The 22,665-nt window shown below is 32.1% G+C and overlaps 3 protein-coding genes across 5 annotated transcripts in view; 2 read left to right on the top strand and 1 right to left on the bottom strand.

The window, feature by feature from the left end:
* Nucleotides 1-7,840, top strand: part of LOC124422049 (tubulin-specific chaperone cofactor E-like protein) — a 15,191-nt gene extending 7,351 nt beyond the window's left edge. The window contains exons 2-6 of the mRNA XM_046957948.1: nucleotides 2,078-3,103; nucleotides 3,260-3,429; nucleotides 3,626-3,734; nucleotides 3,866-3,970; nucleotides 4,278-7,840. Of these exons, the coding sequence (XP_046813904.1) occupies nucleotides 2,090-3,103; nucleotides 3,260-3,429; nucleotides 3,626-3,734; nucleotides 3,866-3,970; nucleotides 4,278-4,430 (1,551 nt within the window). The 5' untranslated portion in view covers nucleotides 2,078-2,089 and the 3' untranslated portion in view covers nucleotides 4,431-7,840. The remainder of the gene's footprint in view (nucleotides 1-2,077; nucleotides 3,104-3,259; nucleotides 3,430-3,625; nucleotides 3,735-3,865; nucleotides 3,971-4,277) is intronic.
* A 141-nt stretch (nucleotides 7,841-7,981) lies between these two features.
* LOC124422048 (THO complex subunit 1) lies at nucleotides 7,982-13,263 on the top strand. 2 transcript variants are annotated; one of them, XM_046957946.1, is made up of 10 exons: nucleotides 7,982-10,002; nucleotides 10,342-10,453; nucleotides 10,530-11,219; nucleotides 11,302-11,549; nucleotides 11,687-11,713; nucleotides 11,785-12,087; nucleotides 12,173-12,322; nucleotides 12,398-12,545; nucleotides 12,679-12,921; nucleotides 12,995-13,263. In XM_046957946.1, the coding sequence occupies exons 2-10, from the start codon at nucleotides 10,418-10,420 to the stop codon at nucleotides 13,148-13,150; spliced, it is 2,001 nt and encodes a 666-aa protein (XP_046813902.1). In that variant the 5' UTR covers nucleotides 7,982-10,002; nucleotides 10,342-10,417; the 3' UTR covers nucleotides 13,151-13,263. The 2 variants fall into 2 exon arrangements, with proteins under 2 accessions (XP_046813902.1, XP_046813903.1); XM_046957947.1 differs by lacking the exon at nucleotides 11,687-11,713 and having other exon boundaries at nucleotides 7,982-10,453.
* Nucleotides 13,264-13,314: 51 nt separating this feature from the next.
* Nucleotides 13,315-22,665, bottom strand: part of LOC124422047 (collagen alpha-1(XV) chain) — a 204,594-nt gene continuing 195,243 nt past the window's right edge. The window contains exons 11-24 of one of the 2 annotated variants that reach the window (XM_046957944.1): nucleotides 20,225-20,254; nucleotides 19,138-19,498; nucleotides 17,989-18,380; nucleotides 17,849-17,860; nucleotides 17,617-17,721; nucleotides 17,278-17,533; nucleotides 17,061-17,135; nucleotides 16,761-16,855; nucleotides 16,581-16,673; nucleotides 16,390-16,512; nucleotides 16,282-16,296; nucleotides 15,985-16,179; nucleotides 15,792-15,907; nucleotides 13,315-15,021 (exon numbers count right to left, since the gene is read on the bottom strand). In XM_046957944.1, coding sequence (XP_046813900.1) covers nucleotides 14,727-15,021; nucleotides 15,792-15,907; nucleotides 15,985-16,179; nucleotides 16,282-16,296; nucleotides 16,390-16,512; nucleotides 16,581-16,673; nucleotides 16,761-16,855; nucleotides 17,061-17,135; nucleotides 17,278-17,533; nucleotides 17,617-17,721; nucleotides 17,849-17,860; nucleotides 17,989-18,380; nucleotides 19,138-19,498; nucleotides 20,225-20,254 — 2,163 coding nt within the window. In that variant the 3' untranslated portion in view covers nucleotides 13,315-14,726. The remainder of the gene's footprint in view (nucleotides 15,022-15,791; nucleotides 15,908-15,984; nucleotides 16,180-16,281; nucleotides 16,297-16,389; nucleotides 16,513-16,580; nucleotides 16,674-16,760; nucleotides 16,856-17,060; nucleotides 17,136-17,277; nucleotides 17,534-17,616; nucleotides 17,722-17,848; nucleotides 17,861-17,988; nucleotides 18,381-19,137; nucleotides 19,499-20,224; nucleotides 20,255-22,665) is intronic. The other variant, XM_046957945.1, reaches the window with a different exon arrangement.

The raw sequence follows: 22,665 nt of genomic DNA, 5'->3' as shown, positions 1-22,665 counted from the left end.
AAGAGAAAGAAATGTGGGATTCACGTGTCTCGTTTTTCACAATCGAAGTGGCTCACACTTTATACATCGTATCGATGCGGGTTGTCTAGTTAAAAAGAAAAGAGAGAGAAAGAGATAAAAGATTTTCTCGCGTGGGCGAATGGCGTACCTTCGTTCTGAGCTCTCTGACGACGTCGGAAACCGGTACCCGTTTCTCTCGAGAGCTGCGCAAAAAGACAATGGAGTGACCTTAGGAGCTCGAATATGGTCAAACCAGATTTTACATCTTTGCCGTTGCCCTCGAGGGTACACGCCTGGACCACAGAACTTTTCTTTCCTTCTTTTTGATATGTCGTTCCTGTCATGGTCATTTTTCATCGTCTATGCAACAATGTATTATAAATATTCATTCCTATGCAATCTGGAGTTAGAACAATATCAGTTAAAATTCATTTCGTCAGACATGCATGAGATTTCATCTAATTTCGTGCTCGTTCTAAACTATCTACATTGATCTTTTCTTTATTCATTTATTAATCAAAAATGTTAATCACGTAATCGAAACATGAAGGGCAAGAGGAAGATAAAATTAAATTAGTGTTATACACTAAATTCTTTTTCTTTTCTTCTTTTTCTTTTTTTTTTTTTTTTTCTTTTTTGTTAATTCTTTAGTGATATTTGGTAGTTTATACGTACGATCACATTATATTTAATGTAAAATTTTTAATATTTCATTTTTAATATCCTTTGCAATTCATGTCAAAACAAAAATATGATATATAGTATTCATAACTTAACATTGGAATGTGAATAAAGGTTAATTCATTGTCTCGAGAGGAACGTCAACTCAATTTTATTGTGGAATTCGTCTATTTCAGTCTATTATGAAATTCAGTTATCCGCGACACACACACACACACACACATATTTATATATACACACTCATAAATCGTGTTAAAAATAAATTAATTATCGCTGGAAATGTACTCGTTCATTTTTGTTAATGAAAAAGATGGCAAATAAGAGTGCAACTCTTTTCATTGGAAGGACTACATGTATGAATCACCGAATCAAGGGCAAGTTCAGGTGTCCTTGATTTCAAATAAAGGTGATTCATAATTTTAAGAACATCCGAAATTATATATAATTTGAAAAATAACGAAGATCTATTTTAATCATCTATTTGTTTAAAAATTAATATCCTTTATAATATGGAAAAGTACCTAAGATAATAATACGAATCACTCGCATAGTTATTGATCAATCAACGTCACCTTACTCTTCAAGGCTACAACAACGATAACTGGTCATACTTTGTTAGTGTTTACAAAAAAAAAAAAAAAACAAATATTATCATTTCTTATCTATCCATTCGATAACGTTATAACGTATTAATAAGGCGATATATACAGATGGTTTCTTGTTTTTATAAATTCCTTTGTTAGTTTTGTCTCTTCGAATTTTGTTTTACTTGATTCGTTCGATGTCGTCATCATCACGAATGGATTTCATCTTCGACATCTGTCTCGTTCGTTTAATTCTTTCAACGCATCTTTCGATTTTCTTACATCGGGTTACGCATAAAACGTTTCTAAAAGCGTACCTTATACTTACATTTACTTCCTGTATTTGTATATAATAAGTAAGGTTCTTCAAGAAGAAAGGATTTTATAACATATCAAAATGAAAATAAACGCTTAATACTTGAGGATAAGCTTTTATCTGCTAATTTATATATAGCATCCATTGCATTTTTATTCGATCGTGTCATTCTTATTTAATGTATAATAAAAATTGTGTATTTTATTATAACCAAATTATAACAAGTGATTTAAAGAAACGTCTATTAAATGTTCTAATTTCGTTAAAATAAAATGCATATGTATGAAAACAGGACGTTCTTTCTATATATATATATATATATATATATATATATATATATATAAATATTACCTAGATACCACTTCGATAAATTTGAAAAGCACTGATCCAAAGTGAATAATTCTTGTTTTCTTTTTTATGTTTCTTTTTGTTTCTTTCTCAAATACCTTATCGAAAGGATCTGAACTAAAAATATGTCTTTTTGGGATTCTTTTAGAATGTTGTAAGAATGCCGTCGCTATTGGAAGCCTTAGAGCTCAAGTACGGTAGCTCGACAACAGAATGCTCGTTGACGGACGACGAAGGAGAATCTGGCTCACCGAAAGCAGCTCTCTCAGTCAGCATTTTCATTCCAAAAAAATCACCACGTCACACGGTACCGGCATTGTTGGTCCTGCAGGACTGCGATATCGAGTGTGCCGGTAATGACGATGAAAAACTACGTAACAAATGTAAGAACGTTGAGGAATTGGACCTGGCACAGAACAAGCTCTCGCAATGGACTGAGGTCTTTGGTATACTTCAGCACATGCCCAAGATCAAGTTCGTTAATCTTAGCTTCAACTGTCTCGCCGAGGTGTTGGAGATCAAGCATGGCAACTACGATCTACTGAGGAATCTCGTATTGAATGGCACCAGAGTCTCCTGGTCGACGGTTCAAGGCTTGATACGGTTGCTACGTAATCTTGAAGAACTTCATTTGTCCTTGAACGAGTATAAAACTGTCGATTTAGATTATCGAAAGGTAGAGAACGTTAATAGATCTTTGAAGAAGTTACACTTTACTGGGAATCCCGTTGAAATTTGGAATGAAATATCGAAGTTAGGCTACGTTTTTCCGAATCTGGAAAGTCTTGTTTTAGCCGAATGTCCGATTAGGTCTCTTGGACTTGAAGAAAATCGCAATTTATCTAACGATCGTGAAGATCTTCGGAAGCAAAATGAGGATTCGGAAAATTGTACGCAAGATAACGAGAATATGAATAACGTTGATGTCGAAGGACGTACATCGGTTGACGAATCGGGAAAACATATTATCACGGAGAACAAAGTCAGCTACGATAGGTCAGAATCGGAATCAGAGTCCAGTAGTAATAAGGTCCCATCACCTCACGATCCTTTTAGAATGCTTAGGTTCTTAAATATGAATGGAACATTGTTGGGAACTTGGGACGAGGTCGAACGACTTTCGAGATTTCCTGCATTGAAATCTTTAAGAATTCACAGCTGTCCCTTATTCGAAGTAAGTAACACTTGGGAATGATCTTTCTTTTTTGTCTTTTTTTTCTTTTTTTTTTTGTCTTCATTCTTTGCCTCTGATTTTATCGTAGAAGATAATTATACGATAAACAACAAGTTAAATATCTTTTATTCTCTATTCTCTTTGTTTATCTCATAGAGTCCTCGAGAATACACGGAACATGAAAGACGTCAGTTGTTAATAGCAAGGCTTCCCAATGTCGAGACTTTGAATGGTGGTGGAGTAATCTCGTCGCAAGAACGCGAGGACGCTGAAAGAGCCTTCATTCGTTACTACATGGACAAACCGGAAGCTGACAGACCAGAAAGGTAACTTCAAATTTGATTTATATAGAATAGAATAAAGATCAATTGACTAGTAATTTGTCCTTCGATGATCTACATTCTATCTATTAAACTCATTGGTTAATTATATATAATTATTTTTGACATGCGTATGCGTACGATATAATGTGTCCTGTCCTTGAGATAATGAAATAATGAAATTGTAAAAATCGATTTTTAGGTATTCGGAGCTTGTAGCTATTCATGGGAAATTGGATCCTCTAGTACACGTTGATCTAACACCAGAGAAGAGGGTCAAGGTAACATTCACTTACGGAGATCTTGTCGAGGTAATTTTAAGTATTTAATTACTCATTTACCTATTGTTACGAAATAATTTCAAATCACATATTTATAATCTTTTAATATAATTAATAATAAAGTTGATTAAATACAAATTCGTCTAAATTATTCTTTTTAGGTACGATCGGTAGATGTATATAGAACAGTTTTCGAATTAAAAACAAAACTGGAATCGATGGTGAAAATACCAGCGAATAGGATGAGACTCTTCTACGTAGATCAAGTGAGTACAATTTTTTAATTAACTAATACGAATGTTGTTGCTTCTTTTCCAGAACTTTTGGTTCCTCGAACGGTGCCTTAATAAATGTGAAATAACGACTTAAGACCTTCCACGAATCCGCTGAATTTTTCCTTTGTCCTAAATGATCATCATTTGAATCCTTTTTATCAATTTTCTATTCTTAAGTGTTAATGAATTCGAGGTAAACATAAATGAAAAAAATTTTAAAGCTTCAATAGAGTATAACAAAGATGAATTTATATAATAATTATAATAATTATTACTATTATTATTTATCGCATTACAGGTGATGAAGGCACATCATGGACCCGAGGAGATGTTGTATCCTAACAAACAACTCTATCGGTACAATATTAGCAATGGTGACGAGATCATAATAGATAGCAAGTTGAATCGATGCGCATCAGCACCTTCGAGTACGTCTTCCATACGATCCTGAGAAAAGTCCACTCAAGACTTGGAAACTTCCTAAACGCTCGATCATTTTCTTCGGTACATCGATCTTCGTAAATCGACATGATCAACACGATACAAAAAAAAAACGAAAAGAAAGACGATCGAAAAAGTTTTTTTCCATATACGGATAATAATCGAGCCTCGTCGATTCGTCGAGATCGAGAGTCCATTAAAGTTTCTTATTCTGGGAACTCGAATTCGATGAGAAAAATGAGATAATACAATGATTAAAAACAATAACAATTTTTAAAGAAAAGAAAGAGAGTTGATAATGAAAATGAAATTCGTCATTACGCTCTTATTGTTTTTAATGAGAATAAGGAAAAGAGGAAGAAGGAACAGAAAATGAAGAAGGAGATAAAGTACATGATAATCTTGACAGTTAAAACACGATAACACATCGACCATAATTTCATTATATATTCACGAATTCAAAAAATGTTGCGAAGTACGTACAGCTACAAATAATTAAAGAATATTACGAGGACAAGGATAATACGTATGAAGCTCTTAAAAAGCGTTTTCAGAACAGACTATTTTGTATGCTTCGCATATAATTTTTCATAATTTATGGTCTTATAATGCGGTTGAATGAACAACCGATACTACTAGCTATAATTACTAACGTTATAACAGACATAAATAAAATTCGTAAATAAAATCAAACACGTGTCTCTAAACGATTTACGTTTGATAAAATCTTCTCTCATAAAAAAAAAAAAAAATTCGACTCGATGATGATTCTCGTTGTTACGAACAGAACGAGCTTGAAAATTGAGAACAATAACTATCATGTTGCTTCATTTATTCTTACATTATTAAATTGAATTGTACGTACATATGTAACATCGATGAGAAACAACGTGTATAATTGTACGACAAACGTAATTGATATTTCATTTAAAAAGAGAATTTTATCCTATGTCTATTGTCAACAAGAAGTCTGTTGTCGATGTATCATCATCGATAGAATTCGTGCAAGATGTGTTATATATTTAAACAGAAAAAAAAGAAAATTATGATTTATACGATTCTTTGTACTTAAAAGCTATAAAAGAGAAATGATTTATGCGCTAGTTCTTTTGCACGTTAAGGGAAGCTCGTCGTAAATCGATGAAAGACAAACGTAATGATAAGAATAAGATCCAACGATAAATCCGTATGGCTCTGATAAAAAGCAAAAGTCCAATATATGAGCTGGTGATTATGAAAGTGGTTTAAGTAAAAAATTACAAAAATAACATTAGTTTATTATGTAATTCGTATGGCTATAGCCTAATTAAATGAATTACGCAATAAACTAATTTGCTCAAAGTTTCTACTTATTATTAGACAACCTTCATAATAACCGACTCATACTAAAAAGAGAAACTCACTCACACACACACACACACACACACATATATATATATACCGTGCCAAAAAACAGGGTCTTCAATCGATTTCTCGGTCGTCGAAAATATTTCAACGACGAATCTATTTTCTTGGATTTAATTATTTTGATCCTTCGATCTTTGCAAATAAATCTAATTTCCAATTACAATTCCCTACTTGATAATAACTTATTCACTTAATAGAAAATAACAAATAACTCTTAAAAAATTGAAACGTTTTATACACATGCAAAAAGATAACAATGAATTAAAAAAAAAAAAAAGAAATGTAATCATTAATTTGTTTGTAATGAACAAATGTAAATTCGTTTATTTTTTCTATATGTATCATATCATCTCTTATTTCTTTTTACTACATATACACTCACACGCACGCATTTACGCGCGCGCGCGCATACAAACACACACACACATAGATATATCTATTTATCTATCAGCATATTTACTCATATTCTATATTTATACATTTCTCCTGGAAACTTTATATGTATTTTCTTAAAATGATTTCAGTATTTCTTTCTTGCATATCAAGTAGATCATTAATTGTATATTGGACTCGTAATTCTCATCATTTCCCAAAGAGACAAAGATACGTTTATCTGCTTCTTCTAGTTAACCATCGTCAACCTATCGTATGGCTCTCGATTAAATCTGTCGATCTTACTCTCACTTATACGAGCTTCTAGAAAAGCTTACATAAAGATTTCAAGCATAAGACTCCCTAACAAAAATTTAGACATTAATACTTTAGCTGAAATTTAAGCATAACTAACATTTCAAACTAAAGCAACTTTTAAAGTTTTTTAATCGATCCTCTTAACACGTTAATTTTTCTTACACGTTTGTTAAAAATCTTTGCACGATAGTAAAGATTAATGGATATGTATCTATGAAAAAATTGAGTCTATTTCGATAGACTTTAAATAAGAGAGAGAGAGAGAGAGAGAGAGAGAGAGAAAGAGAGAAAGAATGTTGCGTATAAATGTAATATTATTTTTACAGGCTCGAGCAATGTTAGTAGAGTAACTTGTAGAATCGTTCGTTAATGTTTTATAAAGAGGTCGATGAGCGTTGTTTATAAGTTGTAACTGGCGCGTTATTAATAATTATTAGATCAACGTCGAAATTAGAAAATCTCAATCATTCGTTTGTCCGGGACGAACTTTAAAGAGTCACTTAGTGCCTATCTTCTTAACGAGCTTTTCTGCTCAGATATTTCTATCACTGCCTTGTAAATACCGTTGATATATGTACGGTAATCCGGATTGGCAAGGCACTGTATATAATTAAAAACCAAAAAAAAAGAAATAAAAAAGATATAAAAGAAAAACAAAAGGTAAAGAAATAACACGCGATTAGTATTTTCTCAACAAACAAAAAAAAAAAGAAAAGGAGAAAAATTCTGTCGGTCTATCATACCTGTAATTATGAGCCTCATTCGATCACGTGCTATCAAATTAGTGATAAAAATTAAAAAATCAAGAAAAGACAGATGGATGATAACCGCAAAAGTTGTTAGATTCTGATCTCAAAATTTCGTACGATGTTTTGATTCAATAATTGCATGTATGTATGTATACGTCATACATCGTTTACGAAATTGGAAAAGAATCGAGACGTATGATTTTCTGCAGATAGGAATCGTACGAGAAAGTGTTATTTTTGTTTTCGCTATTGTCTATCGATCGCTGCATAAAATTGCATTTTTGTTTTTTACTTTTTTGATTTAATTCGATTCGAGGGTTTCGACGTCATTTAGGCCTAAAGAAAAATATTGGAATATGAAAATTGATTGAAAATGAATTTTATCGGTGATTGCCTTTTGCTGCGGAAAATCGAAACGATTGAAATCAAAGTGGACGAACGCTGTGATCTAGCGCACTATACGTGTCTAATCTCGGATCTTGATATTCGTCTCATTCTCATTTTATAAAACATGATCATTTTTTTTGTGCTGGCGCAAATGTACGTACTAACAAAATAAATCGTTTACACTATACGTACCGATTCTCAATGATTGTTATCTATGTTATCCTTGAATATACTTGTGTTTCTTCATCGATTTTTTCTTAGTTGAATGTTATTATAATGACGTCTGAATAATAAACATTACGTTTATTAATTCTTAAGAGAGGCAGTATTTTATTATTTAAAACCGCCAAAGTAGATAACTTGGCGAAGGAAATAAAAAAAGACACAAGATACCTAGGGATTAATAAATACAGATGGCTGAGCGTGGACATTTGCCAACATGAATGGAACTTTGGGAATAGTACGCAGAACTGATATCACTGAAATAGAATAGATATTTTCATCATTTCCAAACTCACGAAATATGACAAGAATTTTACATTCATCTTGAATAGACTTATGCTATTGTAAAAAAAAGCGGACATCCATTCCACATAAACATTACACAAACCTATGTGCCAACATCAGAAAAAAAGTATGATGAAAAAGTCGAAAAACTTTATACATCCATTGAGAGGACTGTTCGAAGAATGATATAACTTTCATCATAGGAAACTTCAATAGTTAAAATTGGATAAGAAAAATGGATGAATATTATGAGAGACTATGGATTAAGGGAATGCAACGATAAAGACGACAAGCTCTATCAATTCTATGAAGAGATGGGAATAAAGATAGCTAACATCTACTTCAAATGTATTGTAATTATCTAAATGATGATACACATAGAAATTACCTCTTGATTTCACCTCCGAAAAGGACAGTTTAGATTAGGAAATAAATCGAATACATCCTAATAAATAAACAATTCAAAAATTGCGTCGAAAGAGTAACAAACTACTCGGACTTAGATATTGAATCAAATTATAATTGTTAAATATGTAAGAGCGCTATATATCGAAATTATTTGAAGATTGTAGATCGGAATCGTATGAAATTAACAATCACGAGGATCCCAAAATTTTAAATTGTAGTTCCCCTGTGCTATTTTCAGTAAAATGAATTTCTTCATTAATCCTTCTCCGATAATGATATAAATCTTGAATTCTGTTATAAAATGGCAAAATGTCATATTTGCTCCATCTTGTTATATGGCGTAGAAGTGTGGACTCTTAAAATATGAAAAACGAATCATTTACACAATACATGCCTTTGAAATGTAAATACTCAGGAGAATATTTTGAATATATTGGGTTGAAAGAATAATTTAATGTTTTTATTAGTTCTTCTTTAGAACTCATAAAAATCGGGAATTAAGCGAAGGAAAATAGTTTATTTCATGTATATACTGAAAGAGAAAAAATACGAACTTCTACAACTAATAATCAAAGAAAAGATTAATGATCGACGTGATATAGACAGAAAGCAATTATCCTGCCTCAGAAATATCCACGAGTGAACAGAATACGAGAGGTTGAGTATCTCTTCAGAATAATAGAAGATAAAATTGCATTCGTGTCAATAATCATCGATGTCAGTTGTACGAGTATTTATATTTGTTTAAACGTTAACTAAATATTAAATATGAGCATAAATACAAAAGAATGTTTAATTAAAAATGAAATTTAAATGGCATAAATTATAGATGGGCAACTAATAGATTATGGTCCACATGTAACCTTTGCTTCTGTTTACTTATTCAGTAAAGTAAAAGAAAACAAATCTTCACTATTTAATACTGCCGTGCGTAGTGAATTGCGCAAGTTTTATTATCAAAAGTAATGGAATGATGATTGTTGAACTTAAGTAGTGGGGAGATCGAATTGATTGATGATGAGGCCATGTGATTCGCAACAAAAAAGTTGCTCACCTATGATTAAATATTAAAAGTATATCGCGAATGGATAATGTCTTTAGAAATTCAAACTAAGTATACTATTAAATAATTTTCATATTATAAAACTTTATTTTATCTTGAATAACAATCATTTTTGTTCTCTTTGTTTATGAATTTTAATTTACATATGGTTAATCCATTTAATAATTGGGATCAGAAAAAAGAAAAACGTGTTTTGTAACATCAACTCTTCCTAAACATTTTCTAATACTATTTATATTACCGGTGACTTATGCGACGTCTGTCGGCTACGATACGAAGTGCGACAGTAATTTAAGGACGTCGTTATGGAAGTAACAAAATATTCTTATACATCTTTTGATATCTGACATATATGGTTTATAAATAATACAGTAATACATTATCTTTACTATATATGCATTCTTAATTATATAATAAATATTCTATCATAAATAATATTAACGTAATGGTTACTTAACATAAGATTTAATGTATAATAAGTTGCAGTTACATCGTAGGTTAAGTATTTGTATTAGGTTAAGTATTAGGTTATATCACAAAACTCGACTCACTTGATACAGTATTATCAGATGAAGTTTTCTATAAGTGACAGGAGAAGGCGCTTCAATCAACTTAAACTAGTTAGAATGAAACTCGTTTCTTCTTGTCGTGATATAAATGATAATATAAAAATTTTTATACAAATGTAATTTCTTTGTCTTTTCATGAAGTGTTTTATTGACATAAAAAAATAAATAAAAGAAAGAATTTTTTTAATGGGATAAAACTGTCAACACATTGGGAATAATGGCGATGTTTGAAGCATTGAGAAAAGACTATAGCGTATGTATCGTTTTGGATTATTTGCGACACGTGTAACACATGTTTACATAATAAAAATTGTTATGATTATTTATAGGATTATTTACAACAATGTTTCAAGATAGCCGATGTGATTACATTCCAAAAGAAATGTATCGAACAATGTGCCAATGAAAGTGATCGGAAAGCTGCTGTAGATCAAGCTCTTCGTGATACATTACTTACAATATTGATAGAAGATACACCTGAAAATGTAGGATCTCTTGAATCTTACATCACATTTTGTATCGAATTATGTAGAAAAGATTTAGCAACTGTTACTATGCCGGTCATGTTGCTTGGAGATATATTTGATTCTATGACATTGGATAAGTGTGAAAAACTCTTCACATTCGTTGAAAATAATGTGGTTGTCTGGAAAGAGGATCTCTTTTTTAGTCTTTGTAAAAATAATTTATTACGAATGTGCAATGATTTACTTAGACGTTTGTCTCGTTCTCAACAAACCGTATTCTGTGGTAGAATTCTATTATTTCTTGCAAAGTTCTTTCCATTCTCTGAAAGATCTGGACTTAACATTGTTAGTGAATTTAACTTAGAAAATCTAACAGAATTTGGCACTGAGAAAGCAGAAGATGTTCTGGAACAAATAACAAAAGATGAAGATAAGACTGAGAATAAAATACCTATAGATTATAATTTGTACAGAAAGTTTTGGGCTTTACAAGATTTTTTCAGAAATCCTAATCAGTGCTATAACAAAATGTATTGGAAAGTTTTCTCAGCGGTAAATAAAAACAATTATATTATTACTAATCGATTTTATAAAATTGAATTTTTGTAATAATAATTTATTATTTTTGTTATAGCATGCATCTAATGTTTTGTCAGCATTTTCTTCTTTTAAATTGGAAGAGCAACGTAGTTATCCAACTACATGTATAAGACTAGATTCTACGATGGAAGGTTCTCATAAAGAAACGCATTATTTTGCAAAATACCTTACTAATCAGAAATTGCTGGAATTACAACTTTCTGATTCAAATTTTAGAAGATACGTACTGTTGCAGTTTTTGATACTTTTCCAGTATTTGAATAGCACCGTAAAATTTAAAGCGTAAGTAGAAATTAATGTAAAACAATTCCTAAGTATTTGATTTTTAAAATATCTAAAGTCGTAATAACATAGTAAAGTTCTCCTAAGCATTTAGTAAAAGCTTTAGAAAGTCATAAAACGATGTTTGTTTTCCAAAGCTTCCTTGCCAGTGGCTATGAGACAAGGTCTGCTTTTATTAAATTGAACATTATGATTTTTACTTTACCGTATCTCAATGATATGTTTCATATTTAAGCGAGACGCACGAATTGAAGCCAGATCAAGTGGAATGGGTTAAAGCTACAGCGGAACAAGTTTATACCTTGTTGACAGAAACACCACCTGATGGTCCATCGTTTACCGAAACTGTGAAGAATATTTTAAAACGAGAAGAGCATTGGAATGCATGGAAAAATGAGGGTTGTCCACCTTTTAAAAGACCTGCGTCTGAAAGTACTACAGAAGCTGATGATGATGCTAAGAAAGTTAAAAGATCAAAACGAAGAATTGGCGACGTTATTAGAGATGCTCAAGCTGTTGGGAAATATCACGTAGGAAAGTTAGTCATTTCTTTTCCAATCTTTTATAATATACTATTAGAAATTATATTTTAGCAAATAAATATATAAATTTATACTTTATAGTCCAGAGCTTACTAAATTATGGAATCTTTGTCCAAATAATTTGGAGGCATGCAAGTCGAAAGATAGAGATTTTCTACCATCATTAGAGACATATTTTGAAGAAGCTATAATGCAATTAGATCCAAGCGCAATGGTGGAAGAAGAATATAAGTGAGATATGCTTTCTTTTTAAAAGATAGTAATGTTTAATAGTTAACATTTAATTATAACATTATGTTTTTATAGAAAAGTAAATGATGGTAATTTTGGATGGAGAGCATTGAGATTATTAGCTAGAAGAAGCCCACACTTTTTCGTTCATGGAAATAATCCAATAAATAGACTTCCAGAGTATCTGGAAACTATGATAAAAAAGATTGCTAAAGATCGACCAGTGAGTGTTAATATTAATTTTAAAAGTATTTTGATAATAAGGGATTTTCATATTATCATTAACATCTTGTGTTTGTGGCGATAAAATATATCCTTTATTGAACATAAGTATAAATATGTAATCGAAATTACAGCAAGCACAATCCGATGTAAAAGTTGAAGCAGAAGATACTCCGCCACCAGATTCGAACGATCAGGAATATAGCGAAGATGTTTTAAAGCAAGAAAGTGAACAAACGGATAATGAAAATGTAGAAACAAAAGGAAGAGAAAGTAAATTGAATAAAGTTACACCCGAAATGGTAGCAAAATTATCAGAAGTGCTCAAGGGGGATTGGAAAAAATTAGCAGCTAAGTTAGGTTATACTAATGACGAGGTTAGTCTTCTATTTGATTCATAAAAGAATCAAATTAGAATTTTGTATAATATATAATATATATTTTTTACAGATTGTATTTTTCCAAGGAAAACCAACTCCGTACGAACAGTGTAAAAGTATGTTAGAAATTTGGGCAGAAGAGGATGAGGATGCATCTGTAGAAAATTTGGCATATATTCTTGAAGGACTAAAGTGTACAGAAGCAGTGGGTATTTTAAAGACTTAAAAAGCAATTTTTCAATTTTCTATAAATGTGAATAAATCGTTAGTCGAATATAACATTGTGATGTATATAATTACGAGTTATTTAATAAATAAATCAATAATTTTTATCGTCTAGTCATATCAATAGTTACTTTATGTGTATACCAAGGAGAATGATTGAAGGTGTGAAAAATGCACTTTCCGTTTTTATTTAGAAAGATGATAATAAAGTGTACAAATAATACAAAATTTGGAACTAAAATGTTGTCAGTGCAAACTATATTGAAGGATAATTAGTTGTACGTTATTATTTTTTTTTTTTCTTGGGCGTCGCGGTCTAAATTACATTAAAAAGTTCCATTTATTTGCGTTGTATTCGCCGACAAGCATGCTGACAACCTAAGTATATAGAGTTACAACGTTTTTTTTTCTCTTTTTCTACATAACTGTAATAAATTAGTTTAATGTTAATCGTAATATATTCTCAAGTTACAGACAACACTGATTCGATTCATGCTCGTGATATGAAGCGGTAATGATAAGATGGGAAAAATGTTCGTTTCCTGAAAGAGTAAGAAGTACGAACTGAACGAGTGAACTCTTTTAAATAAGTTTATGAAGATATTATTCGTTAGTCTGGCAGTTTACGAAGCTTTGGCAATTCTCCAAAAAATCATTCACTCGCACAGTTCTCGATCAGAAAACAACACTGTACGATTATGAGACAATTAATGCAACTTACATATCGCGCAGAGCATAAATCTGATCTTCACTTGAAACGAACAGCGACTCATCATATGGAATTCTTAATTGATGTTTCTCTTACATCTAACATACACACTCATATGTATCGGCTAAAATGTAAACGCGTCTCGATGCGCGGATATGATCTCCGTTTAGATTTACTTAGGTTTTTAAAGAGCAATAATTTACGATCTAAACATCAAATCGTGATCAATCGTGCGTGCCTTAGAAATTTTTCCATTCAGAGTTTTTTCCTCTTTTTAGGATATCAGGCAAAGAGAGAAGGAAATTGAGCGCTGGACGTAGATAATTTTTTAAAGGGAACGCTTAAATAATTCGAGAGACAGAGAATGCTCTGAGATTCTGAAAGTTTATGAGATTTTTTTCCTTTTTCTTTCTTTTTTTTTTTTTTCAAAACTTATCCGCTCGATTCGACGTTTTCATTAATATTACGGTATGATGATCGATATGAAACGTTGACGAACGTAGTATGTCTAGACGATCAGTCTTCTTTTTAAGAGGATAAACGGAAACTTCTCTGAAGCGATAATAAGGGCTTTACTTACGATTTATAACTTTGGAAATAGAGAGGATAGTAGCATTCCAGGATATGAGAAATGAGATGAAACGTGACCGTTTCCATTCTTTTCATGATTTGTTCACATTCATTCTAAACATTTTTGTTTTTGGTATATGTGTCGCTTGATGTTTTCTTTTTTGTTTGTTTTTTTTTTTTGTTTCAATGCGAGTACAGTTATGTCATCCACAGTTTGTTCGATACAATCTTTACGGTCGGTACATCTCGATTTCTATTTACATAACGGCTTGGAAATATTTATGTTTAACGAGAATCTTCAATTTTTCATTAACGTTTCCAAATGTCTCTTATAATCGCTCTCTGTCATCTCTACATCATCTTCCACAGCATCGCTGTTCCTTCGTCTTCTCGTGACCTCGCTGGTCACTTCTATGCAGAGTAGGGCAAACTTGTTATCGCAGGAGTAACGAACTTGCTCCAAAAGCCGACCTCCTATTAGAGGTGATCCTAATCCATAACGATCAGAGCTGCTTGAATGCCAGGCATCGCAATAAGTGTCCATCGCTCGATCTCCGAGTTTGTGCGAACCATGCCATGCTACTTTTTCCGGCCTAAAATGATAGACAATTCATAATAATTCATACTAGATTACTAAAAGCTGATTTTATAAGAATTCGTTAGAAAAAGTGAAATATTTATTTATTGTTTGATTTAAGATTATCATTAATCAATTATGTTTGTTCATATTTCTCTGATTATTTAAATATGACGCTTTAGAAATAGATCTCACTGCATGCTTCGTTGATAATATGTAACATTTAGCATCATCGATTCTTGAGATAAACGATAAATAAGGTAGTTCATGTCAGTCAATTAGATTTTTAGAAAGACTAGAAGATAACACATGCTCTAAATTAACGATATAAAAAATAAAATACTTTTATTAGCAAGGAATGAATTTGTTATTGTGATCATCTGAATCTAACTTTTTCGATTCACTTTGCTACAAGCGTTGCTTACGAGTACCATCTATTATTAACTTTTTTAATCCTATCATTAATCCTCGCAGCAAATAATCTTGTTTAACTTAAGCTGCATAGAGCGTTGTTTAAAATAAATGTTAAAAGAGTTTCTCATATATATATATATATATATATATATATATATATATATATATATATATATATAAATTAAACAATTATCGAGAATAAATGTAATAGATCAATAATAATCTCAAATAAGATAATAAAAAAGAAATTGATTATATATTACAGTATTTTACTATAAATAATTGAACTATTCGAAACTGCTTGTTTTTGTTTCTGACAAATTCATATAGTATTGATTGATCATTGTTATCTTTAAAATTATTATTAATTACCAGGCAAAGTCTGTTAGAATATTTTTCCCATTGAAACTATAGATTCTTGGGTTTTGAGAAAAGTAGGCTCCATTGCCATTGAACATTTCTTTCCACGAATTGAAAAGAACGTCACCCTAAAAATGTTAAGATTTTATTTTTCTTTATCCTTTGAATAGTAATATAATAAATTATTTTTTATTAAAGATTTTACCTTGATATTAACGATTGGAAGATCACGATCTCCAAGTCTAACGATACTATCAACGTTTTGCACTCTGGAGCTTAAGAATGCACGGAAAGTACCTCTCAAGCCTGCTCTTTTTGCTTGACGATAGCAAGCGTAATCTGCACCTCTTACACCATGCATGTCTCCGGTAAATGGTTCGTTTAGTGCTGCCATTCTTAACTAAAAAATTACATACATATCATAATAAGTATATACTTATTAATTAGATAATGAGCCTAATTAGTCCAAATGCGTCTTAAATAATGACATAATTTATCTTACCATTCGAGGATACCACTTGATAGCAGAAAGAAATTATTATTTTCAGTTTAGAATCGGATAAATTTATTTAAATTTTCCTATAAAGTATATTAAATAAAGATAACTCACTCCTGTACCGTCCGCCTTCACTGGTATTTGATTTATCAGGTTTGAAGCTTCGAAAGGTGGATTTGCTGGAGGTGGTGCCGTTGTTGGTGGTGCAGGAGTTGTTATTGGAAGAAGTGAGCCAAGCTGAAAGATACGAGATAAGTATACAACAGTATCAAATATATGTTTTGCATTCAAATTGTTATACTAACTGCTATATATTGCCATCCATTGTTAACTCTTACAAGCAAAGCTTGTTCGTCTATGATATATGCCAGAGTTCCAACTGGGCTGACACTCGACATCTACGATATCAAGGGAAAAGCTATTAATATAAAAAGGAATTTTCGAAAAGTATTACTGTAATATATACAGGTTAATGATATCTTTACCTTTGTCATAGCTTCCGTATTTTGAAATGTTACTGCTCCTGGGACAATCTTTGTTGTACTTTCCAAAGGACCTCTCGTAGCCGCAGTAACAGAACCTTTAATGGAACGGTATAGGTTTACTGATAATAAATAATCTTGTCTATGAAATATATAATTAAACTAACAAGATTTCGCAGATCCCTTTTATTTTATTAACACAAACAATATTTAAATGAAAATATATTTACGAGTTTCAATGATTAACAATGATTGATATAATATTATGAAAGTTTTCTGTGTTATGGTAATTTATGAAGCTACCTAAATGTTCCTTTAATTCTTTTAGCTGCTTTAATTCACGAAGTGCCTTCAATTCGTCCAAACTGCTTCTGGGTCCTTGCGGTACGCACGTAAGCAAATTTATGTTTAAATTATGAGGCATTCTCATGGGAAATATGTACATGCATATATTTCTACAAACGTTGCCATTTATACATTGACGTTGCTTTGTTATCTTTAGTTATGCATGTTATCCTACCTTGCCTCATTCCATAATAATCTCTTTCTCCGAAAATATGACTTCTACCAATTCCTGGTTCGCCTTTTTGCCCTATCAAAGAGAGTCCAGGTGGACCTGGCGGTCCTGGGGGACCTGGAGGTCCTGGTACAGCAATATAGTTTCCTTGAGAAGATGGGCCAGGTGGACCAGGTGGTCCTGGTGGTCCTCGTTGTCCGTCTCTTCCATGCTGTCCTGGAATTCCTGGCATTCCATCATCTCCTTTTTCACCTTTCCTCTAAAATAAACGATGTGGCACGTATGTGAGCATATTTTATCTGTTTTTTTTTTATCCCGAAGATTATTATACAAGAATCTTACACCAACTGGGATTCCATAAGAACTTGGTGCTCCTGGTTCTCCTTTCTCTCCTTTCGATCCAGCCGAGCCTGGACTTCCTGGAATTCCTGGTGTTCCAGGACGGCCCTATGAAAGTTTATAAGACAAGTATTAGTTATCGGAAATCGATAAACACGAATCTTACTTCCTCTCTCCAAACAAAATTTATATTTGTACTTAAATTCTCGTTCATTATTTTCTTTTTCTTTCTTACCTTTATATTATTCTTCATGCAGCATTAAAAGAGAAATCTGCATGAGTTTATTCGATAATATAATGCAGGATATGTAAAAGAGTTTATTCGGGTATAAAGAAATCAAACGATTAGGTAAGAGAAATTTATTCTTTCCTTACCATCCATCCTGGTAGACCAATTTCTCCCATTACTCCTGGCTTTCCGGGTGGTCCAACAGGACCTGGTGGTCCAGGACGACCTCTTCTTCCTCTTTTACCTTCTGCACCTTTTTCTCCTTTGATGGTAATATAGTCACCGGAATTGGCGATGGCAGTAACACCAGGAGGACCCCTTTCACCTCTTTCTCCTTTCAGACCCGGAATTCCAGAAGCTCCGGGAACTCCGTCCTTACCGGGTTCGCCTTTATCTCCTTGCGGTCCTTGAATTCCATTTACACCCGGTATACCGGCTGGTCCGGACTCCCCTTTATCTCCTTTTTCGCCTTTAGTTCCTTGATCGCCTTTGTAACCACGTGGTCCGGATTCACCCTTCTCACCCTTCTCTTCTAACCCTTTACATGAATTTCATAAATCACTTTATGAACGGAGTTAATTCAGAATTTTTGTAACTGTAGAAAAATTATTATTCGTAACTTATTATTCTATTTGTCGATTGATTTGTTAACACGATAGTTATTAAATTATCGAATGTTTTAATCATTAGTAAATATTCCATTCATTGAGAATCGTATAAAAATGGATTTTTACGAATCGTTTCTCTAATCGTAAAAGATACATATAAAATTACAATGCAAATGTAGAGGAAATTGGAAAAATACAATCGTATATTTACTTGAATAGAGTGAATTAATTAAAGTATTCTAATTAAGATATGCATTTCAATTAAAAGAAAGAAATATTTTAGACTAAGGAAGTTCCTTGAGTTTCAAGATATTTGGTAGTAAAATAGTGGTACGGAACCATTTACGCTTTGTAGAATTTGCATTCAGTGAATTTAGTTAACGAATAAGCGTATCAAGTTATTTTGCCAGCTGTTGATAGAGAAGTAATACTGTAGCACGAGTTGGAAATAGAATAGATTTCGTTGTACAAAGCAATGCTTGCGAATATTTTATAATTTCGTTTAGATATTCTAATAACTTTATCGTTGATCTTTATACATTATACAATATGTAATGAACTTCAAGGAGGTAATTATTGAAAATTTCACCTGAATCTCCACTATATATTACACAAATTGCATTATTAATTTTATCTTTATATATGATTTTTAATAAATTTGAATGTGCTAATTATTGAAATTTTCACCTGTATCTCCAACGTTTATACCACCTGGACCACTAGGCCCTGGTGATCCTGGTGGACCAGGTGGACCTGGCTTCCCTTCGGGCCCAGCATCACCCTTGTCACCCTTTTCTGCTGGTCTTCCATTCTCTCCAGGTGCACCAGGAAGTCCTGGCGCTCCTGGAGCACCTGGTTCTCCTTTGAATCCTTGTATTCCTCTTGGACCTTCCTTCCCGTGTTCTCCTTTTCCACCCTTGTGACCAGGTTCTCCCTTGACGCCCTTTCCACCCGGAATTCCGGCTTCTCCTTTCGGACCAGGATTTCCTGCTGTACCTGATTCACCTTTCTGTCCTGGTAGACCTGGTCTCATCGTGATACCTTCGGTCTAAATAAAATAACAAATATTAGTTATATATTCTTCGATCCATATTTCAAATCGTAGGAATGAATGGACTTAAATAGATTTAGATTGATAATGATTTAAATTATTAAGTTGTTAAAAGATCTTTGAATTTCATTCTTCCATACAAATTCATCAATCTAGTTTCATGTACTGAACAAAGTTATGTATTCTCATATTTTATATTTATATAGGATAAAACATTTAAATAGAAATGTTTGAATTAATTTGGTTATATATATATATATATATTTGCAGGATAGCACTTAATAAAATATTATAGTTTTTGAGAAGATAAGTATATTGATAGAAAAATTTTTCCTATACATAAATAAAGCATATAAGTTTATGCGTAAAATTTGTAGATACTCATTGAAAAAAGGATCGAATATATAAAAACGATACGATTTAGTATCTTTGTTAGATTGTTTGTAGTCTCTACAAAGATTAATAATTAATATAACGTCTCAAGAGGTTGCTGCTGAGAACAACTTAATCTTTGATATACGTTTTAACGGAGGAAAACATTGCGTAGAGAAGGACGAACACTTCAATTTATGGTCGGAGATTCGTCATAATGTAGTATCATTTTCATAATAATGTTATCTTAATTACGCACGTCTCTTAAATAAACGATGTATCTGTAGTGTAGATTTAGGGTGGAAACAACCTTACGATGTAGGCACTCAAGGCATGCCAATTGGTACTCACCCTGTAAATGCCTCGCGGCTTCCAACTGGGCTGCATGAACATAACAGACGAAATTTCTCTGTTTAATCATGAGAATAAGGAGCAAAGCATATACACTCGATGTAAATGTAGATCTCGCTTTCATCTAGCATTAATGGTTATAGACGAATAATAATAATTCTTTGACAATCGTATCTATCAATTTAGCGATAAGTTAATTACCTGTGCGATATAAATGGAAAGAATGAATGAAAGAAAAAAAAGGAACATCCTCTTTTATATAATATCTTTGTAATCTTTTTATATAAGACCTTAAATACCTTCATTATGCTAAATTTGAAAGTTTTATTTAAAACGCTTTTAAAATTTTTCTTTTAGGTCAGTTAGAAAACTAAATGTATATAAGTTCTTAATAAAAGTAAAAAGATTCTTTTGTTCTTTTTTATCTACAAAAAGTTATTCGAGGTATTAGATGTGACATAAACGTCAACGTGTTAATTTAGGAAGGTCATGTGTTTTTGTAAAGTTTATGTATGACGTTAGACGTTTCTCTTTTTTTAATTTTTTTTTACGATAACACGCGGCTAATTAACGCGTAAAAAGAAACAATTATGGTTTATTATTTCATAAATTTTTATAATAGTGACTCGTGTCTTTTGTTACTTTTATAGTTTGCCTATATTTCAACGTCCAAATTTGTCTCATTAATTTGTCATTCTCCGGTGTATAGTTTCCTTTCGAGAAGTTCCAAACTCTCAAGTAATTTTCGCTGTATCAAAGAATTTCTCTTTTTTTTTTCCCTCATTCCTACTCCCTTTACTCTCCCATTTTACTTGCCTGTTGTTCATCGCGAATTTATTCTTGTAGTTTCCTAGGAACATGGAATTTCTCAGAAAAATCTCTGAAGACACAGTTCTGCGGTATCTCAAAGTCTCCCTAACGTGAAATTAAGTAACCGATAAGAATCTCATTGAACGTTATTTTCGGAGTAATCTCATTAGAGTAGTTTTTAGAGTAGTTAATAAGGATGGTTGCAAAATTTGTTACTCGATGTTAATGCTTTCTCTCTAATATGGAAAATGAATTTTTTTCTCCCTTTCTTCTTTTTTTTTTTTTATTTTATAAATAACAATTACGATTTTAATCAACTTATCTCATAGACGTGCAACGAACACAATAGAACATTGATTAAATGAAATATTAATTGTCTGAGAAATTAATAACTTTATCACCTATAACAAATGTATATTTTTTTAATTAACAGATATTAACTTTTACTGCAGTTCGTATTAAAAATTTATTCGATTATCCAAGAATTACTCATCGATTATTAATTATCGGAAATATATTGTCATCCCGACATTATTTCGGATAAAATCAATGTTCTACCGTATTAGTTCTCAAATTTTTTGAAAAAGAATGGTTTATTTCGTTCAAAAAGTATTGTTTATTTCGTTCCACTTTCTAATCGTGTATATAGCCAAGGAAGAAAATCTTTGAATAAAAATAGAATACGTATTGCACCGTAGGGAATAAATAATAGTTTATGCGATAACGAGTGAATCTCAGGCAACATGCTACTTACCCTTTTCTCATTTTATTCGTGTTCTAATGTTTCACTCGTGTTCCTTTTCTTTCATTCATTCGCATCTCCTTTCTAATATGAAGAACTGATGTATTCATGCGCATGAAGTCACAACTTGCACTTTGAAATTACGTTCCGAACGATATAGATCGTTCTAAACCGTTTCTAAACCATTTTATTTCTTCACGTAAAATCATTCGTACGTACTTACACGCGTTATTTCTTTTTTATATTTATCACAGATAAATTTTATACAAGATCGAGTATTAATTATAAATTACTTTCACGTGAAATCGTAGATAGACGATTTCTTATTTATTTATTTATTTAATAAAATTTTATATTTAATATATTTTCAATTTGAAATCAGTGAAATAAAAAGAATAAAATAAAAAGAAAATTAACGTCGAGTCGATGTTTCTTCCGGTCATTGTACCTTTCCAAGGAGCTCGATTAAGATCGAGGTAGAAGGGTTACCAACGATCCCTCTTCCTCGTTAAAATAAAAGCTAAGGGCAACAAGGACGACGAGGCAGACGCTCGCGTTTAAAATATTTAAGCTCGATCCGCGCGCTCGTCTTAGAGAAGAAAACTACCGAATTAAGCGTTACTGTCGGCCTGAGAAATCGCCGTAAAAGAGAGAAAGAGGGAGAGAGAGAGGGAAAAAGAGAGAAAGAGAGAGAGGGAAAGAGAGGGGAAGAGAGGGAGACAGAGAGAGAGAGAGAGAGAGTTAGAGTTAGAGAGGAGACGACAATGGAAGCAGTCTGCTTAGAAATTCGTCGAGTTGGTGTCTGTCTGGAGTCTAGCGCCCGAGGAGTCGCATGAGAGAAATAGTGAGTTCGTTAGGGCGCATAAGAACTGAGATTCTTAGGAAAGAG

Source organism: Vespa crabro, chromosome 2 (assembly GCF_910589235.1).
Source record: "Vespa crabro chromosome 2, iyVesCrab1.2, whole genome shotgun sequence".
NCBI lineage: Eukaryota > Metazoa > Arthropoda > Insecta > Hymenoptera > Vespidae > Vespa > Vespa crabro.
Note: the sequence above shows the minus strand (reverse complement) of the source record. Positions and strands in the feature narration are given on the sequence as shown.

What these genes read in the sequence shown, in the direction of transcription:
- LOC124422048 (XM_046957946.1), top strand. Translation starts at nt 10,418, where the DNA reads ATGGCGATGTTTGAAGCATTGAGAAAAGACTATAGC. An exon ending in GGGAAATATCACGTAGGAAA is followed by an intron (nt 12,088 to 12,172) that starts GTTAGTCATTTC and finishes TATACTTTATAG; the next exon opens with TCCAGAGCTTACTAAATTAT. An exon ending in TAGGTTATACTAATGACGAG is followed by an intron (nt 12,922 to 12,994) that starts GTTAGTCTTCTA and finishes TATTTTTTACAG; the next exon opens with ATTGTATTTTTCCAAGGAAA.